The 25713-nt window shown below is 33.6% G+C and overlaps 1 protein-coding gene across 1 annotated transcript in view; it reads right to left on the reverse strand.

The window, feature by feature from the left end:
* LOC143406187 (bifunctional heparan sulfate N-deacetylase/N-sulfotransferase 3) overlaps positions 1–8094 on the reverse strand; it is a 139786-nt gene extending 131692 nt beyond the window's left edge. The window contains exon 1 of the mRNA XM_076864827.1: positions 7114–8094. Within this exon, the coding sequence (XP_076720942.1) occupies positions 7114–8094 (981 nt within the window). The remainder of the gene's footprint in view (positions 1–7113) is intronic.
* Between the last annotated feature and the right edge of the window lie 17619 nt (positions 8095–25713).

Below are 25713 nucleotides of genomic sequence, written 5' to 3' on the forward strand. Positions count from 1 at the left end.
TCCTTCTTTAACTGATTCAGAACTCATTAGTTTAGAATGCCACTGCATAACAAATCACTCCTTAGTATTAATACCAATGGAGTACATTCTATCTCACAACAACACATTTAATAAAATGTGGTAAGCATAAAAGGATTATTAGTATGAAATAGTTTCTTTTTCCCCTTAGCTAAAATATTTTCTTATTTTCCTAGGTTAGATAACAAAGTAATTTCCTAAAAATTATTTTCTTAAAACAATTGTATAAATGTTAAAACATTATGGCTATCTAAGTATAATGATAGTATTGCTAGAAAATTTTTCTTTGTATTATTATTACAATATATCAAATTGATACATAAATATCCCACCAAACTAAGGGAGAAAGTAAAGAAATGAGAAACAAATAGTTCACATACATTCATAAGAACACTCAAAAATTGCCTAATTTTTCACAATTATGAAATAATTAAAAACAATGGAAATGTACTCTTTCTACTACCACAAATGTTTAGGTAACTTGACTCATCAGCTAAATTGAAGTGGGCGTGATTGAAGATAAAGTACTTAGTACTTTTTGACTAATTTTTAAAGATACTCTATAATATTAGCACTTCTCTACATTTTGGAAAGAAATTACTAAAAATAATAGAAATAAATATATGCATTTCAAACCAGTAGTAGGTGAAAAAGAAGCTGGTAATTCAAATAATATAGAAGGTAGGGGGAAAAATCCAACCAAAGCAGAACAAATAGGATAAATATAAAGCACAAAATAAGATGGCTAAAATAATTCCTTGTACATTGATAGTCTGATTAACTTCATGTAAACTTATCTTGTTAACTAAAATACTAAAATAGATATTGATATAGTAAATAAATATTGATTTAGGAGATAAATTGCAATATGGATCTAGAAGCTGTTTTCAAAATCAATTTATAATGCAAAGACAAAGAAGAGGGGTTGAAAATATATAAAAATGGGATAAGGCATACTTTTCAAATAGAAACAAAAGAAAGTTGGTATAATAATATGAGCATTAGGCAAAACAAACTTAAAGGCAAAAAATACTAAAAACAGTAATCACAGAATAGTGAAATATTAAATTAGAATGTAATCTGAAATATGTTCACTTAACCTAGCTTCAAAACACAAAATATAATAATTGACCAATAACAAGAGCATATTTACAATTCACCATCAGGGCTGGAAAATTAAACATACATCTGGGTGGGTAATATCAAATGCTCTATTCCCCGTGGGGGGAAAAAAGAAAGAAAAGAAAAGAAAAAAAGAAGAGAGAACACAGATATAAAAAACACAGTTAACAAAGCTGAGGTAATAGCCATGTCTTGACTGAAAATATATGTTCCTGGCCAATATATAAGAAATATTGTATTCAGTTATAAGTAATTCTAGAAAATGTAAGCTGTTAGTACCAAACAGGTATATGTTTTCACAATTAAAATGGTTGTCAGAAAATAAACAGAAGGGAATTAGAAAAAAAAATATGTTTTTAGGGGAATAAATGGAAAAGTACTGTGTACAGTATACAAACCATGATATTCATGTAGAGCATATAAATAGTGAACTATCTGGAGAAATTTTTGCTTCCCTTCTACTTTAACTTATGACAAATTAATTGATTGCAGCCCCCATACCCAAACATTTGGTATGTTGTTTTCTTTCAGTGGGTTTATAAAGCCTGCTGTTTTACCTTGGCTGAAATGGTGAATATTCTTATGGAGTCAAGCAACAAAGAGCTCACCTTTACACTCCAATTATAGCTTCTCAGGGTCAGCACAAAACAAGAATAAGAATAAGAAGTTGGCTAAGTTCATCTTCTGAGCTTGATGCTACTTATTTCTCACAGTTTACTGCTTCCTACTTCTATTTTTAGCACTTTTTCCCCTAGACACTTTCAGCTCTTCAAATAAAGAGAAAAAGTATAATAAAGTCACTTATAACATTGTATTAAATTAAGAACTTCTCTTTCCTATAAGGTCACTTACAGTGTTTTGTTTTTTTTTTTTTTTTTTTTTTTTTTTTTTCCTAAGGGCTAATCCAAAAACAAAGAAGTTAAGGAATATTGAAATGTAAGGAAACAGTGGGAAAGATTTAGGGTAGTGAGCAGAAGGAAGGGATTCTGAGTACCAGAAAAACAGGTACAGGCACCTCTTTAGTGTGCTCAGGTATAACTGGGCTAGTTCTGCATTTTTTGCTGGACATTTAGAAGTTTGTCAAAGTTAAACCTGAATATGTACCTTTTACAGAAAGAGAAGGACAGACACAGCAAGAGTCAGATATATGAACACATTTATTTATTGAGAGTATTCAACTACAGAAATTTCAGTAAAACCATCTAACCTGTTTTACCAAAATCTTCCAATTCAACATTTCATTTGTTTTGGGTAAAAATATTACATGAATTGTTTTAGGTTTAAAGATAGAATGTGTCTTAAATTAAGAGTGAAATAATTTTTCTAAAAGAGAATGTGAGATGTTAATATTCTTTGGGTCATACCATACTTTCATTTAAAACTAAAATGCTTTAATTAAAAAGGCATCACTTTCCTTCCCCAAAATCTCATTCTGTAGATAGTCTCAGGATGTTTGAGAATAGGTCTCAGGGCATAAGGAACTTGTGCTAACTTGAACTCTAAAGTCACAAAACCTGTCTAGTAGTACTCTACACATGCATGTGCAGGAATGTACACACACTCACACATGTGGACAATTTCTCTTTCTGACATTGACTTAATTTTAATTAATTTAAAATTAAATTTAATTTTAATTGCACTAAATAAATACAATTTAGTAAGAATTTAATAGAAGAGAATTAGAATATTTTAATTGTCTAAACAATTTTATATTTTGGTTATTTAAGGACTTTGGCTAATGAAGATACAACCTTAAGTTTGATGTTCTGTTTAGGAATTTTTTTGGTGGTTGTTGTTTCTGGAACTTTTTTTTTAATTTGATTTTTTTTTTTTTTTTTGCACAAAGAATAATATATTCTGTGTTTCATCATAGTTTCCTTTGTAAATTTTTGTCTCTTTAAAACATACTCATATTATTCAACAGATAGGTAGGTAGGTAAAGCTGATACTGCTGCTAATTCTAATCTGTTTAAGGAAACATTTATTTTTACACATAAGAAAAAAAGTATATGCATTAATTAGTTAAAATTTATGTTATACACTATCATTCTAATTTTTCAAGTAACAGTCTATAACCTTCAATTTTCTCACATTCTTTTTAATTTTTCTAACACTTCAAATAAAGATAAAATAAAATTTGCTCATAAATGGTAATGATTAAAGAACTTGATTAAAATGCTTCTATTAATTATCTATTAATCACCACATCCTTCACCTTTTCTTCAACCTCAATGTCTTTGATATTTTTTCTCTTCCTTTACTTAGGCCACTCATAACTAAACTAACTCTGGGACTATAAGTTTTAGCACCAACCCCCGTCAGCCCTAGGCAAACCAGGATGATTGGTCACCTTAATACCAGTTCACCCTCCAGTTACTTTAAGTACTCTACTCTCTTTCTCCTCCTCTTGGTCTCTTGGTTCACTCCTGAACTCACTGCAGCTGGGTTTCTGCCTTTATCACTCATACACATGGGCTTTGCAAGAATCATCAAATGACCTTTACTAAGGAGACTTTCTAGTCCTTACCTCAGTGGGCCTTGCTGTTGGGTTTAACGCTGCTGATACATCTTCCCTGAATCAATTCACTACCAAGGCTTCTACAGCAGTTCAGCTTACTGGTATCTAATTGTGCTTTTAACTCTATTTCATGGGCAATCTCCCTCTACTTGTTTTTTGAAAGATGATTTTCCTCAAGATTCTATTGTTGGTCATATCTTATTATTCTATAAATCCTTTGCATGGCAGATCTCACATCCTTTCATGTGGATGAGGACTACAGGATGAGGACTTTGAAATCTACTGCTCAGACTACCTGTGAAATATCTGTATGTTCCATGTGCCCATTGAGAAAGCTGAAATTTTATGTGTAATGACCTTCACAATGATCATATCTCTCTTTCTTGTTGGTTTTATCAGCAATTATTCACTTATGCTAAAAATCACATCAACCTCAATTATATTCTGTTTCATCTCTATTTAACTAATTACTAAATTGTTCAATTTTGTTTCCTAGATAATTTTTAAATGCATCCTTCTTTCTCAATTCTTATTCCTATTTTCTGTTTTCAAGAAATGGCCATCTGAATCACTGCCACAATTTCCTAAATCATCACATCACTACAGACTTATCTTCACATTCTTTCCTGCGTGCTTAGCAGATTCTGGTACATTACACATGCTATAGACTACTGTATTTCTTACATAAATAATATTGTACTTATCTTGTTGCAAGCTAACTACCAATTTATCTTTCCCACAAAACTGTGAGCTTATTAAGAGAAGAGCTATGCTTTATTGTTGTGTCTCTAGTGCCTGCCTCTGTGCCTGGCAAGTGATACGGGTATATAAAGTACTAAACAGATAGATGCTCAGCTCAATATGCTTTTCTAACACTATACACACTCCCTACCCACCTCTTCCAAAGAGCCTGGGGCCATTATGCTCTATGATTCTACCTAAAATATCTCCAAAATTGTTACACATATGGTATACACTTAATGAATAGGTATAGAAATAAAGAATGAATATTACATTCTCAGGGCAACTATTTGAAATGAATAAGTATTTTGTGATGTCATCACAGAGGCAATGAAAAAGTATTTAAAAAACCCAGATAAGGGTTAGGGCTGTAGCTCGGTGGCACAGCACTTGTCTAGCATGTGTGAGACACTGGGTTTGATCTTCAGAACCACATAAAAAATAAACAAATAAAGACATTCTGGCCCTTTACAACTAAAAAATAAATAAAAATTAAGAAAACCCCACAATTCAAAACATGTCTTTTTAAAAAAAAAATGTAGTTGTAGATGGACAGCATGACTTTAGCACCAATCCCCCTCAGCACTAGGCAAACCATTTGCTTTTTTTTTTTTATTTTTGTATGTGGTACTGAGGACCAAACCCAGTGCCTCACACATGTCAGGCAAGGACTCTGCCATTGAGTCACAGCCACAGCCCTCAAATCATAGCATTTGCAGATAAACAGAGTTAGAGAAGATAATGCTGAGTAAAGTTAGCCAATCCCCAAAAACCAAATGCCGAATGTTTTCTTTGATATAAGGAGGCTGATTCATAGTGGGGTAGGGACGGAAAGCATGGGAGGAATAGATGAACTCTAGATAGGGTAAAGCGGTTGGAGGGGAAAAGAGAGGGCATGAGATAGTTAATGATGGTGGAATGTGATGATCATTACTATCCAAAATGCATGTATGAAGACATAAATTGGTGTGAATATACTATGTATACAACCAGAGATATGAAAAATTGTACTCTATATGCATAATAAGAATTGTAAATCATTCTATTGTCATATATAAATTAAAAAATTACATAAAAAACACTGATCATTTCAATATGACATTCTTTAAGGTAAATGATGTGTGAATGTGTGAAATGTTAACAGGTACATCATTGAAAATAAACAACAAAAAATTGCATGGAAACAAACAAACAAATAAACATGTCTTTTAAAGCTTTCAAATGGTTTAGAAAATATCTTCCTATACAAATGCAAGCAATTCACAAACCACACGTTAAAGTCTTTAATGTGAATACAAAGCCTTTAACTTTTTTTGTGTTCCTAAAAATTGGCTTAACCTTTATAGTGCAAAAAGTACTTTGTATTTTGTAAAATATTAGGGCATTTCATGCAAAGCTCAGAGTTTTATTTAGGATATTTTCAAATGCCATACCAACATATTTTGGGGAGTCTAAAAATTTTATGGAATAAATACATATGCATTGCAAATGTTTTCCATAACAATAAATGGAAATGGAAAAATTAGAAGGAAAATAATGTATTATTATTTGTAATAAGAATATTTGTAATCTTTAACCACAAATGAATGTTTAAATTACCAGTTTGATTTTAAGTTAATACTGGCTAAAGTAAATTGCAAAAGACTTAATAAATCTGAATAAAACTTATTTATTAATTAATTTATACTATGAACATTTGTTTCTTTTTAATGTTCACATCTTTTTATAGGAACATTAAATAAGTCCTCTGGTATACTTAGCTCATTTAAGTAGTTCAATGAACTTATTATTATTTGCCAGAAACTCAGTGATTAGAGAAAAGAGATGTCATTTTCAAGATTTATTCTTTGGACATTTCTTATTTATGGAAAATCAATAACATAGTATAACAGAGATGGAATCCTACAGCATTTTCAATGGAAAACTAAGATAAATGTAGATAATCTTAATTGTGACTTTGATTAACATTAAACAACCATTTAATTGTTAACAATAAACTACCTTTAAATGAATGCTTTCTTTTTAAGAGAAGCAGTTTCACACAATAAGAAATGTAATATAATTTAAATGTAGAATAATAGAATCCATTCATGTACTAGAAATATCCAATAAAATCAAGTTAAACCCATATATATACATATATATGTATGCTTTTATACTTATAATATCCAATAAAATCAAGTTAAACCCATATATATATACATATATATATATGCTTTTATAGTTATAATTCCCCATATTTTTCAGAGTTTCAAAAATATATTAAGAGAAAATGACACATATTTGACTTTCAAAAATATTGAACTTGCTACTTATGAGATATGCAAAACAAATTCACTTTAATGTCATATTTAAATGCATCGAATTTCAGATTAGTCAGTTTTCCAAGGTAGACAGTTTGTAGTGAGCAACTAAAAATCATTTCTACTCTGTAATTATAAATATGTAAGGAAAACCATTTCAGGATCTTACAATGTTCAATCTTTTCATATGATTTTTTTTTCTTGTTCAGTAGATCTACTATCTATGCAGGTGTTATAAGGTGAGAGATCCGATAGCCAATTATAGTAGCCTATCCCAGACTTCCCCAATAAAATAATAGTCCCATGTCCTAGAAAATTCTTTAGTCCTAATTCAAACCAGGACAGTTGTTAACACTCCTGAGATATGAACTAAATTTTCAGTTAATAGATTTTCAGATAATAGAACCTTACCTTAACATCATTGGTGTTCATTCGGGTTCCCTCCTTTCCCACAAATATATCATCAATGTCAACGAGAATATACCTATCCAAGGACAGTTCCAGCTTCTTCCCTGACAAGAAGGAGATGGCATCTATGAAAATGAGCTTGTGTAGCCAAAAGTTCAAGTTGTTGCCAAAAAGAACTCTCTGAATTCCATCGTGAACACCCAAGTCGTGTATGATAGTGGCAAAAAAAGCACCTCTAGAGACTGGAGGAGAAAGATTTTCTGGGGTCTTTATTTTGGCAAATATTACTGGTTGGTAGGTTGAGTGATTAATTTGAAAAACCGTCCAGTCAGTTCCAGGTAAAGAACCCCTTTCAAGCTTTGATGATTTGGTCACACGGAGCAAGGGAGAATGAGGATTAATACAACAGTCTTTTACTGCAAGGTTTCCATATATAGAAAAGGGGAAGCCTTTTAACTGAAAGCTCTGTAGACTCTTCTCACTAGTTCTATGGAATCCAATGACACCCACACCATACTCTACACAGTATTTATCTAAAAGGCTTCGATTCCAAGAGTCCATATTTATGTATTTTAAAATATTCTCATAAATAATGAGAACATATTTGCCTTTAGTTTTGTCTATAAGTGCTGGGAGATCTCCTTTTCCAGTAGCAATTTCAATGTGATATTGGAATCTACTTGATTCTAGAATCATAATGATGTCTTGACCAAGGGATGAGTACTGACTCTCCACAAACACAAGGATGATGGAGTCTGTCCTTGAGGCATCAAAAAGCTTCATTGCCTTCACTTCCATTAGTCTATACGGTAGGTGTTGGAGGTCACTGCAGTCCACTTCTGAAGCCACTTCAGAGAGTTCATTTTCCTGTTTGTAGCCACTGTACAGGTAGTAAGCAGAAATAATAATGCTCACCACACAAAAAGTGGCAAGCAAAATAACCGTCCTTTGAAAATGTCTGTGAAGCTTCATGATAAAACTCATGATGTATAGGTTTTCCTTGACTCTTCCAACAGAAGCACCATTTAAAAAAGAAAAGAAGAGATGGTTTTTCAGATACTTTCCCAGTCTCAGTCAATAGTTTATGTCACCATTGCAGCACATTTGCATTGCTTGATTATGACTCACAGGAAATACAGTCTGAAAACAGAATAAAACAAAACAGTTTTCAGCATCAAAATGAGCAAATTTTTATGTTATTTAGTGTCAGACTAGGAAGCAGGGGAACTGTTATAGGTTAGAAAACTTTCCATTCCTTCTCCCAGATATGGATAAAGACAAAGGAAACATGGAATGAGAAAAAGGGTATCACTGAACCCAGGTCACTATCCCTAATGTGGGCTTTGCATCACACTCTGGAGATAATACAGACCTAATACCCCAGAAAGGTTACACTGCCATTTCCTGTCATCCAGATACATATCATATATTGCATATTCCAGCAGTTTATGTTTAATTACACACATTGAAAGTTCACAAAAATTTGGACATGTTTCATTAATTGACACAATTAAAACAGTAGTCTTTTTTCCAAAATATGAAGGCAAAAAAATTTGTCACTCAGTATACATTTCAAATTAATCAGAGAAACAACCCAATAATAGTTACTTTAATTAGAATAATTAAATAATTAAAATACAGATATAATCCCACTATCCAACTGATCATTTTAGGACTATATATTGACATAGTTAGGTTTTCAAAATTCAGAACAGTTATGTGGTAAGACAAATGTGAAGAGTGAAACACTTCTTGGGGCCATACAGCTCTGTTGTATCATGATATGCACTGTGTGGGGAGATAGGCAATCATGTACTGGAGAATACATACTCACACATTCATTTTCTATATCATTCTGTTTCTGCTTTGTGAGAAAATATCAGCAATTATATGAAAAAAAATGACTATAAAAGTGGGTTTTTTAAACAATGAGAACAACTGAGATGTCATGAAACACTTTGTTATGCAGTCATTTCAAACCTGTTTCAAATTTTAGGAAACTTTGAAAATTTAGCAACTGAAAATAATTAGAAGGAAACATGGATACATCTTAGACTTTCACAGAGTCTCATACAAGGATATATCATGTAACACATGCAAAAAAAAATTAAGGAAAGTCTCCTTGCTGTACTTAAGACAGGCTAATAGGTAGTTGGTTAAACAACAAACATTGGTGGAAAATATTGTACTTGATATTTGCCATAAGTTTAGGATTCATTGTGCCTTGCTTCTTAATTGCCATTCTGTCCCCAATATCCTCCAAATAAAATGATGAGGTTAAAATAAATGATTACCAAGAACTCTACATTTTAAAATTCTGTAATATCTATCTATAAAAAAAAAAAGCAGTGAACAGTTTTTAAATGATGTATATTTATCTTTATGAATAATATAAACACTATGAAATATAACAATAGAATATTTATGATATTTAACTTGTAATTTATATTATTGTTTATTCAAATATTTAGGGTATCTATGTCATTCATTCAAATATTTATGGAGTAACTATCTGTTTAAAATACAAATGTTTGGCATAATTCCTTTGAAATGTTATAAATTTTAAAGCAGAGAGTGACTAAAATCATAATAAATGGATTGTGCATTATAGGCAAGAAACTGTAATGGGATGATAAAAGAGAAACTACAGTAAGTGAAGTAGTATGTAAAATGCTCTAGGGAGATATAACTTGGGAAAAACCTTGAAAGATGAGAGTAATTTGAATAAACACTTGAGATATTGAGGATGTCATAGAGCCAGAAGTGAGCACAATATTGGGTGAAGTACCTGAATGAAAAGTAGAAGGTACAAGTGAGGGATACTTAAAAAAATAAATTTTATCCAGATTATGAAGAAGTTTGATACAAAGAACTTTATGGTTATGAAAGCTCACAGGCAGACATTATACTTCCCTGATTAAGGAACAAGCATTGTAACAGGAACATTTTTCAGGAATTAGAATTAATCAGAATCATGGAGAATGTCATAGACAGTTGAGTCTGGCTAGCCATATACGTACAATATAGGCTCATTTCCTACAACATAATCATGAAATGTTAGTGGTCATTGGAAGGGGAGAATGTGGGGAAGTAAGGGATACTTTAAGTCTGTGAAACACTTTAGATCTTGCTGAAGAGTACTTGGTATGCCATGTGAGGTGTGTGCACAGCCTGATTGCTGTGGAAAATGCCATCAAATGATTTGACATGCTTTCAAATAAAGCTACTATAAAGGATAACACTGTACTCTTTAAACAAGCTTAGAACAGATCTATGTGTAATGTAAGCAAATGAAAACATTACCTGAACAATGGAGAGTTTTCATTGTAACTACAGTCATTTCATTTTGATAAGTAATTACACTTTTGAATTGGTTACATGTTTATGAATATGATATTCTGGAGTTTAATGGCAGTATACAAAAATCTCACATCTTTCCCTGTCTACCTTTCAATTTCAGCTGTGAAACGTTTTTGACTGGATATGAGATGTATTGCTTCATTTTGCATTTTATGTAACATTTCCCAATTTGTTTCCTTCATCAGAATTAAAATGTATTTAAATGATATAGTACTTATCAGTGACGAGGCAAAGGGTGAGGAGTATTTCCACTCACTATTTAGAACTAATATTAGGAACCTATCAAACTTATATTTTTTGTTAACCGGTATAAAATGTTGAAGAACATTTTTTTTCCCATTAAACTTCTCAACTTACTTTCTGATGCCAAAGGAATTCCACTGTATGTCCCTGAGGGTAGAGTTTGGTCTAATGAATTTAAATAGATACATTAAGTTTCCCATATTTTCTGCAAACAGTTTTTTTTTTTTTAAGAGAGAAGGGGGAGAGAGAGAGAGAGAGAGAATTTTTAATATTTATTTTTCAGTTTTCGGTGGACACAACATCTTTATTTTATTTTATGTGGTGCTGAGGATCGAACCCAGCGCCCCACGCATGCCAGGTGAGCACATTACCACTTGAGCCACATCCCAGCCCTGCAAACAGTTTTTAATTGCACATTTCACTTGGCTGTGGCCAACTTTAATCTCCAGTGTGAACTCTCTAAATACATAATTTATTCTTACCAAGAAACAACTATTTCATATTTTCTGCTATGTTTATGTTCTGAAAACCTCAGGATGAAGTTCTACAGTGGATATCACTGTAGCAGTGATCAGAGGCAAAGGCCCTACCTTCTCCTGAGCCCTGCCCCACACAACAGGGACATCACTAGAGCAGGTATTAAGATAGATGATTAAGTGTCTCCACAAAATTCTCCTATGAAACTTTCTCTGGCCTTCTCAACTTGGTAAGACCCAATATTTCCACATGGTCATTGTGCAAATTATCTCTTCTTTGTACTTATTGCCATAATTATAATTAAATTTTTGTTTAAAGTCATTCTCCCAATTGGACTAGAAGCCCTGAAAGGATAGAGTTAATGCCTCTTTTTTTCTTCATTGTTTCCCTTGTTCTAGGACCAGAGTAAGAACCCAGTGACTATTCATGAAAGTTATTGAATATAATGGCATGTTATACCTATCCATTAATTTACACTTAGAAGTGTACTCTAATGTCATAACTTTTACAGTTAGACATGACTATAAGTGTGATTATAGTTACTCATAAATTTGATAAACTTAGCATCTGCTTTATTGTACACTAAGTAAATATAACTATAACAACCCAACCTATGATAAATCTAATATAATATCTATAAACCTCCATCCACTAAAGGTACCTATCAATTAATCATTCCATAATCAGTCATTAAGTAGTTATTAAAAAACTTCTTTGATATCACTGCTGTACTCAGTTTTAGGGCACTATGTAAATAAAATTAAGAATTAAACTTGCCTCTATAGAAGTGGACTCTATTGAGGGAAATGAGCCTTGTAAATCAAAAAACCAACATTATGCTGCACATAGTAAAAGTTGTAAGACTATCTATGTTACAGGTTTCAGAAGAAAGAGGGTGTGTGGGTAGGGGAGATTAGTAAAGCTTAGGAGAGTCAGTGGCAGTTTCTAACAGTCATGGTGCCTGAGAAGACATGGGCAAGGCCTGGAAATGGGGATGGGAAAAATACAGAATGAAAAAAAAATCCTGGCCATATTGAAGAAATAAAATAGTTATAGTTAATTTGCATGAGTGAGAATACACTATAGGGCACAATGTGTTAGGATGAAACTGGATAGATAACATTTGTTTGAAAGAATGCTGCATATTAATGAATGCCCTTGATAATAATTGTTAAGTACAAGAGTATTGACGTGTGAAATATTTGTACATAGAGGGACAACAAAAAGAGTTTATAGATGATTAGCGTAGCGGTGACATCCAGAATGGACACATAGTAGAAATGTGAACAGAGAATGTCTGCCACAGAGTGAAGAAGTAGGTATAGTCAAGATAGTCCCAGCCAAGGGGCTGCTGCAGTAATCCATATAGAAAGTAGTGTGAGTCTAAACTAATGTAATCATCAAGGAGAACAGAAATGAAGAGATACTTGGGAGTAAAATAGAAATTATGGATGGAGAAGATTGCAGGCTTTGTTTACAAAATAAAGTTGCCAACCTTACAAACAAGAGCTCAGAGTGGAAATTAGCTTGTTATATACATTTCAGATGCAGGCAGGTGAAGTAACTAAATGATATGTAGTCAGATAACAAAATCACAATGTCCTATAAACTAACTTCAAGCATATGATTGAAACTGATGGGTCACTAGTGAATCTCAACGTGCTATGTAAACTTAGATCCTCAGGAAAGGCTTTCCTGACCAAATCCACTTACCTACCACTGCCTTTACCCTCACTGAAGTCTTTATCACAAATCTTGTTAAATGTAAGTTTAGAGCTAGACTCAAATTGCCAAAGCTACAGGCTCCTATTATTTTCAATAATTTTTCAAATAAGAAAATGTATAAAAGCATTTTTTAAAATCAACAAGACCAAGAGTTAAACACTTTAGTATAGTGATGATTGTGTTCTGGCAGTATCCTCACAAAAATATATGCAAAATTTTAGAACTTTGCTTGATCAGGAGGTTTCTTTGAGTAACTGAAGAACAAGCACACTAGCCTGGATGCCAGAGTTCCTATGATTGAAACTGACTTGATCATAACTATAACACTGATGACTGTGGTGAATTCCTTACCCTGTACAAATTATGATAAGTAGAATACGCCGAATGACCAGGAAACTATATATTAAATTTAGAAAATCAACAAATCACTGTTTATTCAAGAGCAGGTATCCTTAAATAAAAACAGGTAGAGAAAGGTATGAAGCAGTCATAAACATCACGACATCATCAGAATTTCCTCTAGGGCACACTGAAGGAAATCACATCAATACAAGAAGTAGAATTATAACAAGAGTATCACAAAAAACCTTAATGCAATTTTTGTATGTGAAAACATTGTGTTAGATCCTTCAGAGGCTAAGTAATTTGCCTGAGTTGTTACTACTAGTAGAGGTGGAGTTGAAATTTGAACTCTTGTCAGGCAGAATCAAATATAACATACACTTGCACAGGCAATGGCCACATTCCTCTCCTTTTACATGTTAGTTACATATAAGAAATGAATATTGGGCAGCTATTACCTAAAGAATCCTCCTATTAAAAGCAGCATATTATGGTAGATAGTTAATGGGGCTTTAATTAAAATTATGACAAACTATTAAAATGTCTTAGAAAAGAGTCTGACATAAAATGAACAATCAAAATTTACTATTATAATTATTATGGTGATTATTTTAGAAATAAAAACAGAGAAATATCCTGAAAATGGCCAGTGAAATTGAACTAATGGTTTATAAAGGGCAGCTACAAGCATTTTCATTTAAGTAGATTTATAGGAACCACAGAAGTCCATCCTTGGTTCAGAGATCTAAAGTGAGATGGGTCTCTGAGCAACGAGGCTCAGTCATAGGTATAACCGGCATCATATTCTGGGACTTCTTACTCCTCACTCTTTTCTCAGATGAGTCACACACTCTCTGGTCCTCATTACCATCTATTTTCCAATAAGTTCCACATGTTTATTTGTTACTCAGACCTCCTTCATTGAATCCCTAGGACTTCAACTGAACTATCAACCTGATAAAACAGTAATGACAAATTACATTAACTGTATTCTTTCTTATTAAAAACTGGCCACTGCTGAACTCCACTGAAATCACATCACAAATTCAACTTGGCCACAATTGTATTCAAGATTTTTCCTCCTAAAATCATCATTTTCTCCCAAAAATTATCTAAAGTCATCCTTGACACATTTTATTTCAACCCTAATCAAAATAAGCCCAAGACTTCTAACTTCCATTTCCCCCAAACTCACTAGATCCAATGTACTTCCATTCTTATTCAGGCAACATTGCTCACTTGATCTAAGAACTATTGCTCAGAGACCCATCTTACTTTGAATCTCTGGACCAAGGATGGGCTTCTGTGGTTTCTGTAAATCTACCTAAATGAAAATTTTTGGTCGCTGCCCTTTATAAACCCTTAGTGCACTTCCACTAGTCATTTTCACAACTAATCTTACTACAAATATTCTTAGATCCCTCTAATTTTTTTTCAGTGTGGCATTAAAATCCAAATTTCTATACATACCCATGAGACACTATGTGGTATTCTTCCCATTTTTACCCTTCAGACCTGATTAGATGGCGTGCTACTCTTGCACATTCCAGGCAAGTGTGTCTTCTTTCAGTTCCTTAAAAAGGTCCAATCTCTTTTCTATCTCAGTGATTCTCACATGCTGTCACATTTGTCTAAAAATGATTTACTTTATTTCTTCATCTGACTTCATCCTGTAAATCCTATGGTTCCAAATGTAAATGTCCTTACCTCACAACTCTTCCCTGTTCCCCTAGAACTATAAAACCTCCCTGTTAAACACTCATACCACCCTGTACCTCTGTAGCGTACTTCACTAACATATGATATTCTGCATAATCTTTCTCCACATACTGGAAGCATCTGTAAAATCTTCTTTATTTTTAATGTATAACACAGTGCTTCGTTTAAGAATGTATTCTCTTTGAATACTGATAGAAATGAGTAAAATAAAGTCCTCTACCAAACTGTATAAATAGCAGTTGCATTCACAAACCAGGGCAATATTCAAGTCAAACCATCCTTCATGAATGCGGACTTCCATCAATCATGTTGGACTCAAACACTCAAGGCAATAATATAAACATTGTGAACAGCACTGACCATCTTGACCAGAGCCATAAATCAGGCACATCCAGGATGTATCTTTCATTGAATCTTACTCAAATATCTGATTTTCTCATTCTTAGATTTTTTCAGATTTCAGTGTGACTAGTGTTGTTTGCAGTTTAACTGTTTTTTAAAAACATCCCATCAAGAAAACACTAGCCAATATTTAATAATTTACCATTAATAAAATGCAGAAGTAACAATTATTTTGGAGAGGAATCACAGAATATTCCATATACATAGTGAAGAACTGAATATATATACAAATATACATTTTGTAAAGTATTGCAGTAGCCACAGAGGAATTACCTACTTGTCAATGTAACCTATCTTTTCTCTTTCACTAACACCCACCATCATCCCAGAGTAAAAATCAATTTCTAAATGAAATAGAATCATGTTAAAGTTGGCAGTACAAGAAATGTGAAAAACGATTACCATCTGGAAAATGAGTATTAATAACTAAAGAACTTCAGGTTCTAACATAAATGAAAGATATTTAAAAGATCTTGACAGTATTCCTCAAAATTAGCAATATTTTATAGCATTGAAAAATACATTTGGAGGCTTCAAATGCATTACATGAATTTGCTAAAAGTAATTTAGTAATATTAAAAATTGACAAAGAACAGGCTTTTCTTTGGGAAAGAATGTGTGAAATTGTGTCATGTTAATTGAACCCTGCTGTGGTAGGCAAGTAAGAAACTCATTTGCATGGAGTAAAAACAAGAATATACTCTGTCTTTAGAGCTAGGAATTTTGAAAGATGGATGGGAGAAAAGCTGCACATGGGGGCATTAGCTTTGTTAGGTACATTAAATAGAAAATGACTACTGTAATGTTCACTCCCTCTTTGTATTTAGAAATTATAAATGAAAGAATACATTTTGTTCACCTCCCTCAGTGTTATGCTATGAGGTGAGGCAAAAGAAGAAAACTATTCCACTGCTATTTGCTTTTTGTTCTGCCTGTATGACTTAAGGGGGGAAATGTCTGCCTATTCCCTTTTAGATTGAATTAGAAAAGGCACACTTAATACCTGGGCAATGCCAATGTGGTTTTAAGGATCTAATCTATCTCTTATCATCTTTGTCCTTCAACATAATTGTGAAGCAACCACGTGGTCCATAAGATGTAAATTTTGAGATCAGGCAGATTAGATAAACCACAGAAAGGAAAGCAGTCAATCTTCACAAAGATGATGATACAAAAAAGGGCAGAAAAAAATAACAATGCAGAAATTTGATAGGAATCCTGAGGAAATTATAGTTCCTGGTTCTAATCCTCTTATTCCATGAGTGCATCAATGAAGAAGTCAGATTTTAAAATTCCTGTTTCTTTGGGCATCTTTTAGAAAAGTGACACATCAGCTGGGGTAACAAGAAAAGAGAAATAAATAATCAAAACAACACATATATATTTCATTAGGGAAGACACCACATTTAATGGTCCTGGGCACTGCTTTTTTCATGACTGGCACAAAAGTAGGTGTTTATTAAATACCTCCAGAAGGAATGAATGATTATTTCAAATGCAGGGATAGAAGCTGTAGAAATGCTCAGAGTGGTGCATGGATTCTTTATATTATATTAAGAAGCAAATCAAGCATGAATATTTGAAAGAAAATGTAATATAGTGATTAAAGACATGTTCATTTGAAGCCAGACTCAAGACTGGATATCAACTCCACAACTCGCTAAGGATCTAATCTTATACAGGTAAGTAATCACTCGTTGTCTCACTTTCCTCATTTTTGAAATGGGAATACTATTTAACTCAAATCATCTTTGATAAGACTAGATGAGCTTGCACAATGTAAATATTCTTCAAATGTTAACTTACTTTAACAGCCTACATCTCTACTAGTAAAAACCTCAACAAAGCATTCATCAACAAGTTAAATTTTGTATTATTCTATAATGCTTCTTCATATGTATTTGTGCTATTATCAATATCAATTTCTATACTTTTAGACAAGAAACATAAAGGAAAGAGTCTTTCATATATTCATTCTACAGGTGAGGAAACCAAGGCCAATGACCCACAAGGGGGCTGTTCAAAAACACTCTCTCTCATGGCAGAGCCAGGCCTAGTATACAGTCTATTTTCAAACACCATGAAAAAAAAAAAAAAAAAAAAGATTAAAGATTGAAGTGTATGTAAAATGGATGGGTATTGGTGACATGATTAATAATTGTAGAATAGAACTATAATACTTGATATTTAAGCTTTTATTCAGCAATAAATAAGTACTAAAGAGTTACAGCCTTAAGTTATTTGAAAGAGATTATATGAAATGATGTATTTTAGGCATTATTTGTAGTAGGATTGAACTTCTTTTTCTTTTTTTTAGTCATGTAATTTACGAGAAATTTATGAAAGTGTTTATAGAGTAAAAATAAGGGATAAATCACTCATTGTGATATCCAGGTACCCAAGGATATGTGTTTTATTAAAACCAGACAAACCAACAGACTCTAAAATCAATTTTTTCACTACAGTTCTAAGAGGAATTTCAGTCATAAAATAATTTCAAGTGTTGTTCAAACTAATTATCATTATATTGCAGGCTACTACTTTTGTAGCCTGGTGACATCTCTTCATCTGATCACGTTCTCAGTTCTCAGGTTTCAGTGTGAATGCTTATCACCACATGGGGAAGTAAAGTTCTACTGCTTTCCCCCATTGTCTAACTGTTAAGCTATTAGATATTCAAGGCATTTGTGTAATTTAGAATACGGCTTTTATTGGTAATTCTACTTCCCTCTTTTCATAAGTACATAAAAATTACAAAGTATTTATTCACATATAGTTTTTGTTGTTTATACTTTGTATCTCAAAGATGCACATGGAAGTTTATAAGTTGGCCCTAATAAGCAAAAAGCAGCTAAGACTCAACCAATTTTCAAAGAAGACATCTAATCAGACACCCAGAACTAAAAGAACACATTATCACCTTTTTATAATTTTAAAACTTTGAAATGATAAGTCAAGCATTTAATATTTAGATTGTGACTCATAGTAACTTTTTCATCAGAAGGTATAATCCAGAAAAAAAATAAAATATCTTGTTATCTCTTCTTCTCAATAGATATTTAAGGTATACCAAAAATGAATATTTGTTATAACTTTGGAAATAAACATTTTGCTCAAGAAAATATATTAAAGGAGAAAGTACACTATTACTCAACCAAATTAAACTATACCAAATCTCTTAAGAAACATAAAAGTTTTTGTTATTAGAAACATTTTAGTAACCTGAGAAACCTTCATTCTAAAGACTATGAAGAAAAATATTAGCTCATAAAGCAGTTCACATTTCTCACTTACACAAAGACACAAGCCTTCTGTTTTACAATCAAGATAAAAAAGAAAACAATAACTATATTGCAGAAATGATAGAAACTGTGTTAACTAGAGAATGAAGAAAATAAAAGACCTTTGCTAGGGCAATCTCTTATTATGTTCAGTATTTATTTTTAAAAAGTCTCATTCAAATATATTATTGAAACTTCCTTCCCAAATACAAAATTGATATGGCTGAAGCAAGAGGGGAAAAAATCCCTTCAGCTAAATATCAGTTTTCCTTTCATCTTTCTGCTCTCTCGTGATGAGTAACTGTTCAATACTTGATAACATGATATTTTCTAAGAGCAAAAGGAAAAAAAAAAGAATAAATTTGAGGTCAGTTTCACACAACTCAATATTTCATTTTTATCTTACTAAATATTAGAAATATAGACATTTATATTGCTTTAAATTGTTTTACTCAAAACTTCACATTATATATGTTGCTATATCCAAATATTTTTTTATAAAAGTACAGATAAAATTTTAACTTTAAATAACTTTGAAGCTTAAACTGTGCCCAGATATAAGAAAGACTATGTGGTTAAACCCTTTAAGGAAAGTATTTTAATTCTTTCCCACCCCCTCCCCCAAACTGGCTATATGAAATAGGAGATATACCTATTTTCTTTAATTTAAAGCTGTACATTCAATACTTATGGTTACTCATTCTTTCCAACTACACTTAATTTTTTTACTCATATAATCTTAAAAATGGTTATAAAATAAACTGCATTAAATACAAAGCTTTGCTGAGTACCATTACTGTATAGATCAACAAATAGCTATAGTTTAAATTTTTGATATCACTCCCAAAATTCTACAGAGACAAAAGACATCTCATCTGTTTAACAAATGTACTACAGGACAATTTTAGATTGTTAGCTAACTTAACCAAAATGTTCTACTTCTTAAAGAATAAAATGAGTCACTTGTTTAATCCTGAAATTCTTAATTAACTGAAAACAAAGTTGTTATCTATTACTAACAGCCCCTACATTTATGAGTAAAGCCATTAATATATAGTGTAAGTAAACAGATATCCTTACCTGGAATTAAAATTCAAAGAGTTCAAAATGTTGGAGAAAGTTTCAATAGACATACAATAACCCGAAACAGCATCTGTTACCATCGGCTCAGAATTTTTGGCTTTACAAGTGGCAGCAATACCAGTCCTGGCCCAAAATCCTTGTTATGTAACATCTTATTAATATTTGCCATCAAACTGCTACCAAGCTGGTGAGGCACTAGAGGGCAAGAGTGTCACATGCAAGACCCATCGTCAAGGGACCCGGCTTTGGTACTACTTCAGGAAGACAGATGCTAACTAAGCTGATAAATAACACAATGTCTGCACGCAACAACGAACTTGTAATGTTCCTCAAAGATTATTTTAAATGTCAATTTTCTGACTAGTGGAAGAGTCAACACGTTAATAAATATGCATAAGCAATAACCACAACATGCGAAACTTTCGCGATTATATTTACAAGCCCAGTCTCTCATGAAACTATTTTTTTTATATTGTTTAAATAAACTTATTTAAAACAGAACAGTAAAGGCTGATAAGTAAAACGAGTGTCAATTTCAAGACACTTTCATTTCAAACCCCAAGAAACTTGTTCTGATCGCGGTGCCACCTCTGGAGTGCGCATTTCAACGCGCCTGGTTCGCTTTTTAGGCGAGGACCTGTCCGGTCATCCATCGTGATTACCTCGGGCTGCAGCGATCTGCAGGCATCTCCCTTCCCGGGTTCTCGGCCTCCGCGGCTCCCCGAGGCTGCCCTGCTGTATACCGGCGGAGCTGTACTCCAGTCCAACAGGAAAGACCCTGTCCTCCCGGCGTCCCTGCCAACCCAGCCGGTGGGAGACGCCGACTGGGTGGTCAGCGCGGGCAGCGCCTTTCGGGGAGTGGCTGCCGGGCCAGCGCAGGGGTCGTGCTGGGTACTCCTGTACTCTCTTGGATGCAAACCGTGTCTCCAAGACCCACCCGGCCTCACCGCCACCGTCGCCGCCCTCACGCTGCCTCCCGGGGCGGGCGCCGCCGCCGCCTCCCAGCTCCCAGCCGGCGCGCACCCGCGGGGGAAGGGGCGGAGGCGGGAACCCCGGACGCGAGCCTCCTCCATCCGCCAGCTACCCACCCACCAGGGTGGCCCCGCTTATCTGGCTTCTCTGGCCTCCTGGAGACCTTGCTGTCCCTCCCTAGGCTGCCCGTTCTGAACGCCCCTCCAGAAGGATTGATGAAAGCAGCCCAGGATGAACCGGGTTGTGCCGCCAGGGAAACGGATGCGGGCCCCTAGGCGGTAGCGGAAGATAAGGGCGCACTAGTATGATCCCCACTGGTCGCGCTCTGTCATTGGCATTGGACAGTGCGGAACGGTGGGACTGCTGCATGGTTGCAAACTCAGAGTTTGCTCTGCTTGTCATTTCTAACCAGTCCCTGAAGACAAGTGGAGGGCCAACAAATGAGATGATATTTTGTAGATGACATTTTGAATTCAAGTTATGTTCTCCAAAACTATAGTTTGATTAGGAGCCTAAATCGAATGATTCTTTAAAATCTCTCTTGACCCCACCAATACAACACGTGAAAGTCATAGTTAGTAGCATCTACTAATGATAACTTGTTGTGGACCTTTGTGCATTTATTTCCCAGTGCTCAATCCTCTATAGAAATTTATTTTGGAGGATGCGACCATTGTCCCACTCGGCAACCCATTTGCTTCAGGTGATGTTAGTATCTGCTCTGACTCAATTCAGGTGTAGCCAGTAGTAGTGTTATGTCTTCCTGCCACTGGGATTGGTGTGTGATCAAGAATGGGAGATCAAAGACGAAAGGGCATCATTCTGCGGGAAGTTTTTGCCTTCTTTAAACAAGTGGACTTCTCTGGACTTTGTACAGCGAAGATCTGAGCTTAGACCTTCTGTGTACCATGAGAAGTCAGAAAAGGAAGCCAATGTTAGAGGAAGGCAGGCCTGGCTGTTGGAAAGAAAGAAAAGCCCAGATGAAGATTGTTGAGCTCTGAATGTTGTTGTGGCTGAAACAAGTTCTATATCTGGCTATTTTCATACATGAATTAATAAATTCACGTTTGGTGTAAGCAGGTTGGACTAAATTTTCTAATCATCAGATTCAAAGAGACTCAAAGGATATAGAAATAAAATATTTAGGTTTTTTAACTTTTGGATACGTACAATGAGATTCTCAATTACATCACAATATGATTTAATTAGTTAGATTTTTTAAAGGCCTGAAAGTTGTATATAGTTCTTGCTCCATGTATAGAACAGTATATAAAGTGACTGAAGCCATTGCTCCTTCTGGGAGCCTAGAAAAATGTCAGGCAGGTACAATTATTTGGCCAGATGACATGTATCAGATTGACTTTATTCATTTTAATCTTTAGTTGGTGCCTCCCTTAGGAGTCTTGTATCTATTAGGAATTTTAGGAACCTACACGGGCTAGGAACTTACTTCAGTAATAGTGTTCTAGCATGTGCAAAGTCCAGGGTTCAATCCCTAGCACCACAAAATATTTAAAAAGAAAAGAAAACCTACATTATTTTTACATTTTCCTTACTCCAGAGTGTCTACCGTATCTTCAGAGCATCCATAGCATTCATTATTTTAGTTATCAAAAAAAAATGTATTGAATACCTACTAAATGGCCCTAGGAATAGAATAATACAGAGGGAAAGGAAAGAAAAAGCAGAAGCATTTCTTGTCCTTCAGTTGCTTTTAATGTATTGATTAAGGGAAAGGAGTTTGAGCTCTTCCACAGATTTCAAGGAATGGACAAGATTCATAAGTCCATACATTTTTTTAATGTCTCAAAGTACATAGGTATATTTAGAAATGGCATTCACATTTCTTCTTTTTCTATCTTCTCTGTATGAGAACAACAAGAAAAGAAGTAAACCTCTCCTACAGAATAAGGCATGTAGTGTATTTATGACTGTATTTTGAGGTTTATTTTATAGTTCAGACTGAAGGAATAATCAAATTGCTTTGGGGAGAGTTGCTGCCTTCACCAGCTTCTGCTGCTTTCCATCATCCATCTGGAAGTATAGACAACTGATGCCATCTTTCCCCATGACATAGTCAAATTTCATAGCTTTATTTCAGAAGTTTTCATCTGTGCACATGTTACATTTAAGCCCCAGAAATATAGCTCCCTCTAGTTCTCCTTGCAAATATTTCATATGAAAAATAAACGAAGTTGAACTTATAATACAAAAGGTCCCATCATATTTTACAAACCACCCAAAATTTAAATCTTAGTAGACTAGATTGGAACAGTTACTTTCAAACTTTAGTGTGTATCAGTATTACCTGGAGGGTTTATTCTGTTTTATTGATGGACCCAACCCTCAGAGTTTCTAGTTAAGATCCAAGTTGGGGTGTGAGAATTTGTGTTTTACTAAGTGTTAAGGTTATATAAATGCTGCTTACCTGAGTCCATATTTCAAGATATATTGGATTAGAGTATTCTTGAAAACAGAGTTTATCTTTATATGTTTTTATTTGTTTATTTATTCTTATTAGTTATACATGACAGTAGAATGTGTTTTGACATATTATACATATAGAGTATAACATCCCATTCTTCTGGTTGTACACAATGTGGAATTACAGTGTTTGTATATTCATATATGTACATAGGAAAGTAATGTCCAATTCATTTCACTATCTTTCCTATTCCCATTCTCCTCCCTTCCCCTCATTCCCCTTTGTCTAATCCAAAGTAATTCTATTTCTCCCACCTCCAATTGTAAGCTAGCATCCACATATCAGAGAGAACATTCAGCCCTTTATATATTTTTATAAATGAACATTTATTTCTGTAAACTACTTCCTTGTTAAAATCATAATAAACAATAAATTCAGTATTTTAATTTTTTCCAATAAAATCACTTCAGAAAACAAGGAAAAGAAATGACTTATTTAAAAATAGAGAGCCTGCCACAGTCCAGCTACAGCAAAATAGCTGGGGGGTGACGAATAACTTGTATACATTGATACAGCAGGAGTGGGAGCCATTTATTGTAGGACAGGAGGGGTATATACACATTCCACACAGCTTATCTTAATTAACATAAACTAGATACAGCAGTCAACCAATAAGGAATCTCCACATTTAATGGCTCACTGGTGTTACTTCACAAACCACTCCCTCTGCAAAATGCCAGACGCCATCTTGACTTGTTTACAGACTCTAACAAGAGCCTTTAGCATAGTAAACACTAGCAAGATAGGGGAAACAGGAGAGTGAAACCTCCTTAAAGACTTACTTCCACAATCCCTGGTTCATTTTTCTTGCACATCAACCTATATTCATCTAATATACACTAAATAAGAGGAATATTTTTTTCTTAACAGGTAATGGTTTACATTGTCCCTGATGAATGGAGTAACCTTGTTTTATTATTTCAATTTAAAAAATTCCTAGCTATAAAGATACTTTATTCATTATTTTCTATAGTTTCTTCTCAACTTTTAAATGTTCTGTCCTCAAAAATAGTGCTGTTCCCTATGTGATACTCGTTTAAACTTTAATGTTCTAATCATAAGCTATATAGTTAATTCCAAGACTTAGATGATGATTATTTGGAAGTAAAAACACTCATACCTATAGGCTTAGCACAAACCACTGAAAGAACTTTTGCTCCATTTTAATGAGGAAATATAAGCAATAATCAGATTGTAAAACATATTGTGTGAGTCTTCAAAGCTATCTCTTAATATTCAGGCAGGACCAAACATCATTAAGGTGTTTCTTTGATCTAGCTTATAACATTAAAACATCATTTTATAGTTTGGCCTCATGCCATGCAGTGCAAAACAGATTCACTGTGAGAGAAAAAATGGATGATTTCTCTATTTATCTGAAAACAGGCTTCATAAACACCCCAGAATACTTTTACTCACTACCAACTTATTCTGATGTTTCTCCATTATATCTGATCCTTGAATTTCAATGGGTTAAAGAAAATAATAAATTTTCAACAAGTAAGAGTTGTATGAATTAATTTTGTTTTGTTCCTCTGAAAATATTTTTTGAAATAGTGAAATGAAAAGTTCTTAGAATGAAGAAAAATAGCAGAGAAAATTGAGATACCCTGTATATCCTGGATTGACAAATTCAGTATTCTTAAGCTGGAGGCTTTTTGATTGAATTCTCCACCAAACATTTGCATTATGAAAGTTTGAGTATAAAAAATGAAAATTTAATTGGGAAAAAGACAATTTATGCATATTTAGTTTCTTTCCTCAAACAAGAACAAGTATCCTCAGTAGCAATAGAAGCAATAGACAATAATAACACCATTCATCCAGTTTGAAATTTCAATATTGCTCAACATCTTTTGCATTCTGGGAGAAATACTCTTATTCACTTTTCTTACAAGGCACACTTGAAATCAAACACATATACCTAAAGGAAACGAAATTATAATAACTGGTGGTCAACAGAGAATACCGTTTTAATCATTGGGATATATGAACATTTTATGTTCCTTCCACAGAATATAGTTAAGTCTTCTGGAAAAGACAAATAAATACTTATTGGAAAAAATTAATTCAATTCTAAAAATTTTATTTTCTTTAAGCCTATTAGGCAAAATATGTTTAAGAATTAATATTTGAAAGATTCTGTTAGTTTGTGTCTATGATATTATATATAAATTGTGTATGCAGAACTTAAGTCTCTTACTGTACAGAGTAGGGGTATATGGTTAACATTGGTCCTCTAAGAGTTATAAAACTTGTAATAGCTTTTTATTTACCGCAGAAGAAAATAATAAACTAGGTTAAGGGCCTGGGGCTGTAACAGAATTATCTTTCTATTCCAACCTGACTACTCTGGAGGCAAAATTTTCTGGTCCTGTGAAAAAAATCTTAACTGTTAAGCCAATATAAAAAACTAGACTTTTTAGTATTGGATAGAATTTAAATCAAAGGAAGCCAGAATAGCTATATCAATTAGATTTTGTATTGCTACAAACTCTATGTTAGCAATACCTG

This window comes from Callospermophilus lateralis, chromosome 8 (assembly GCF_048772815.1).
Source record: "Callospermophilus lateralis isolate mCalLat2 chromosome 8, mCalLat2.hap1, whole genome shotgun sequence".
In the NCBI taxonomy this organism is placed as follows: Eukaryota; Metazoa; Chordata; class Mammalia; order Rodentia; family Sciuridae; genus Callospermophilus; species Callospermophilus lateralis.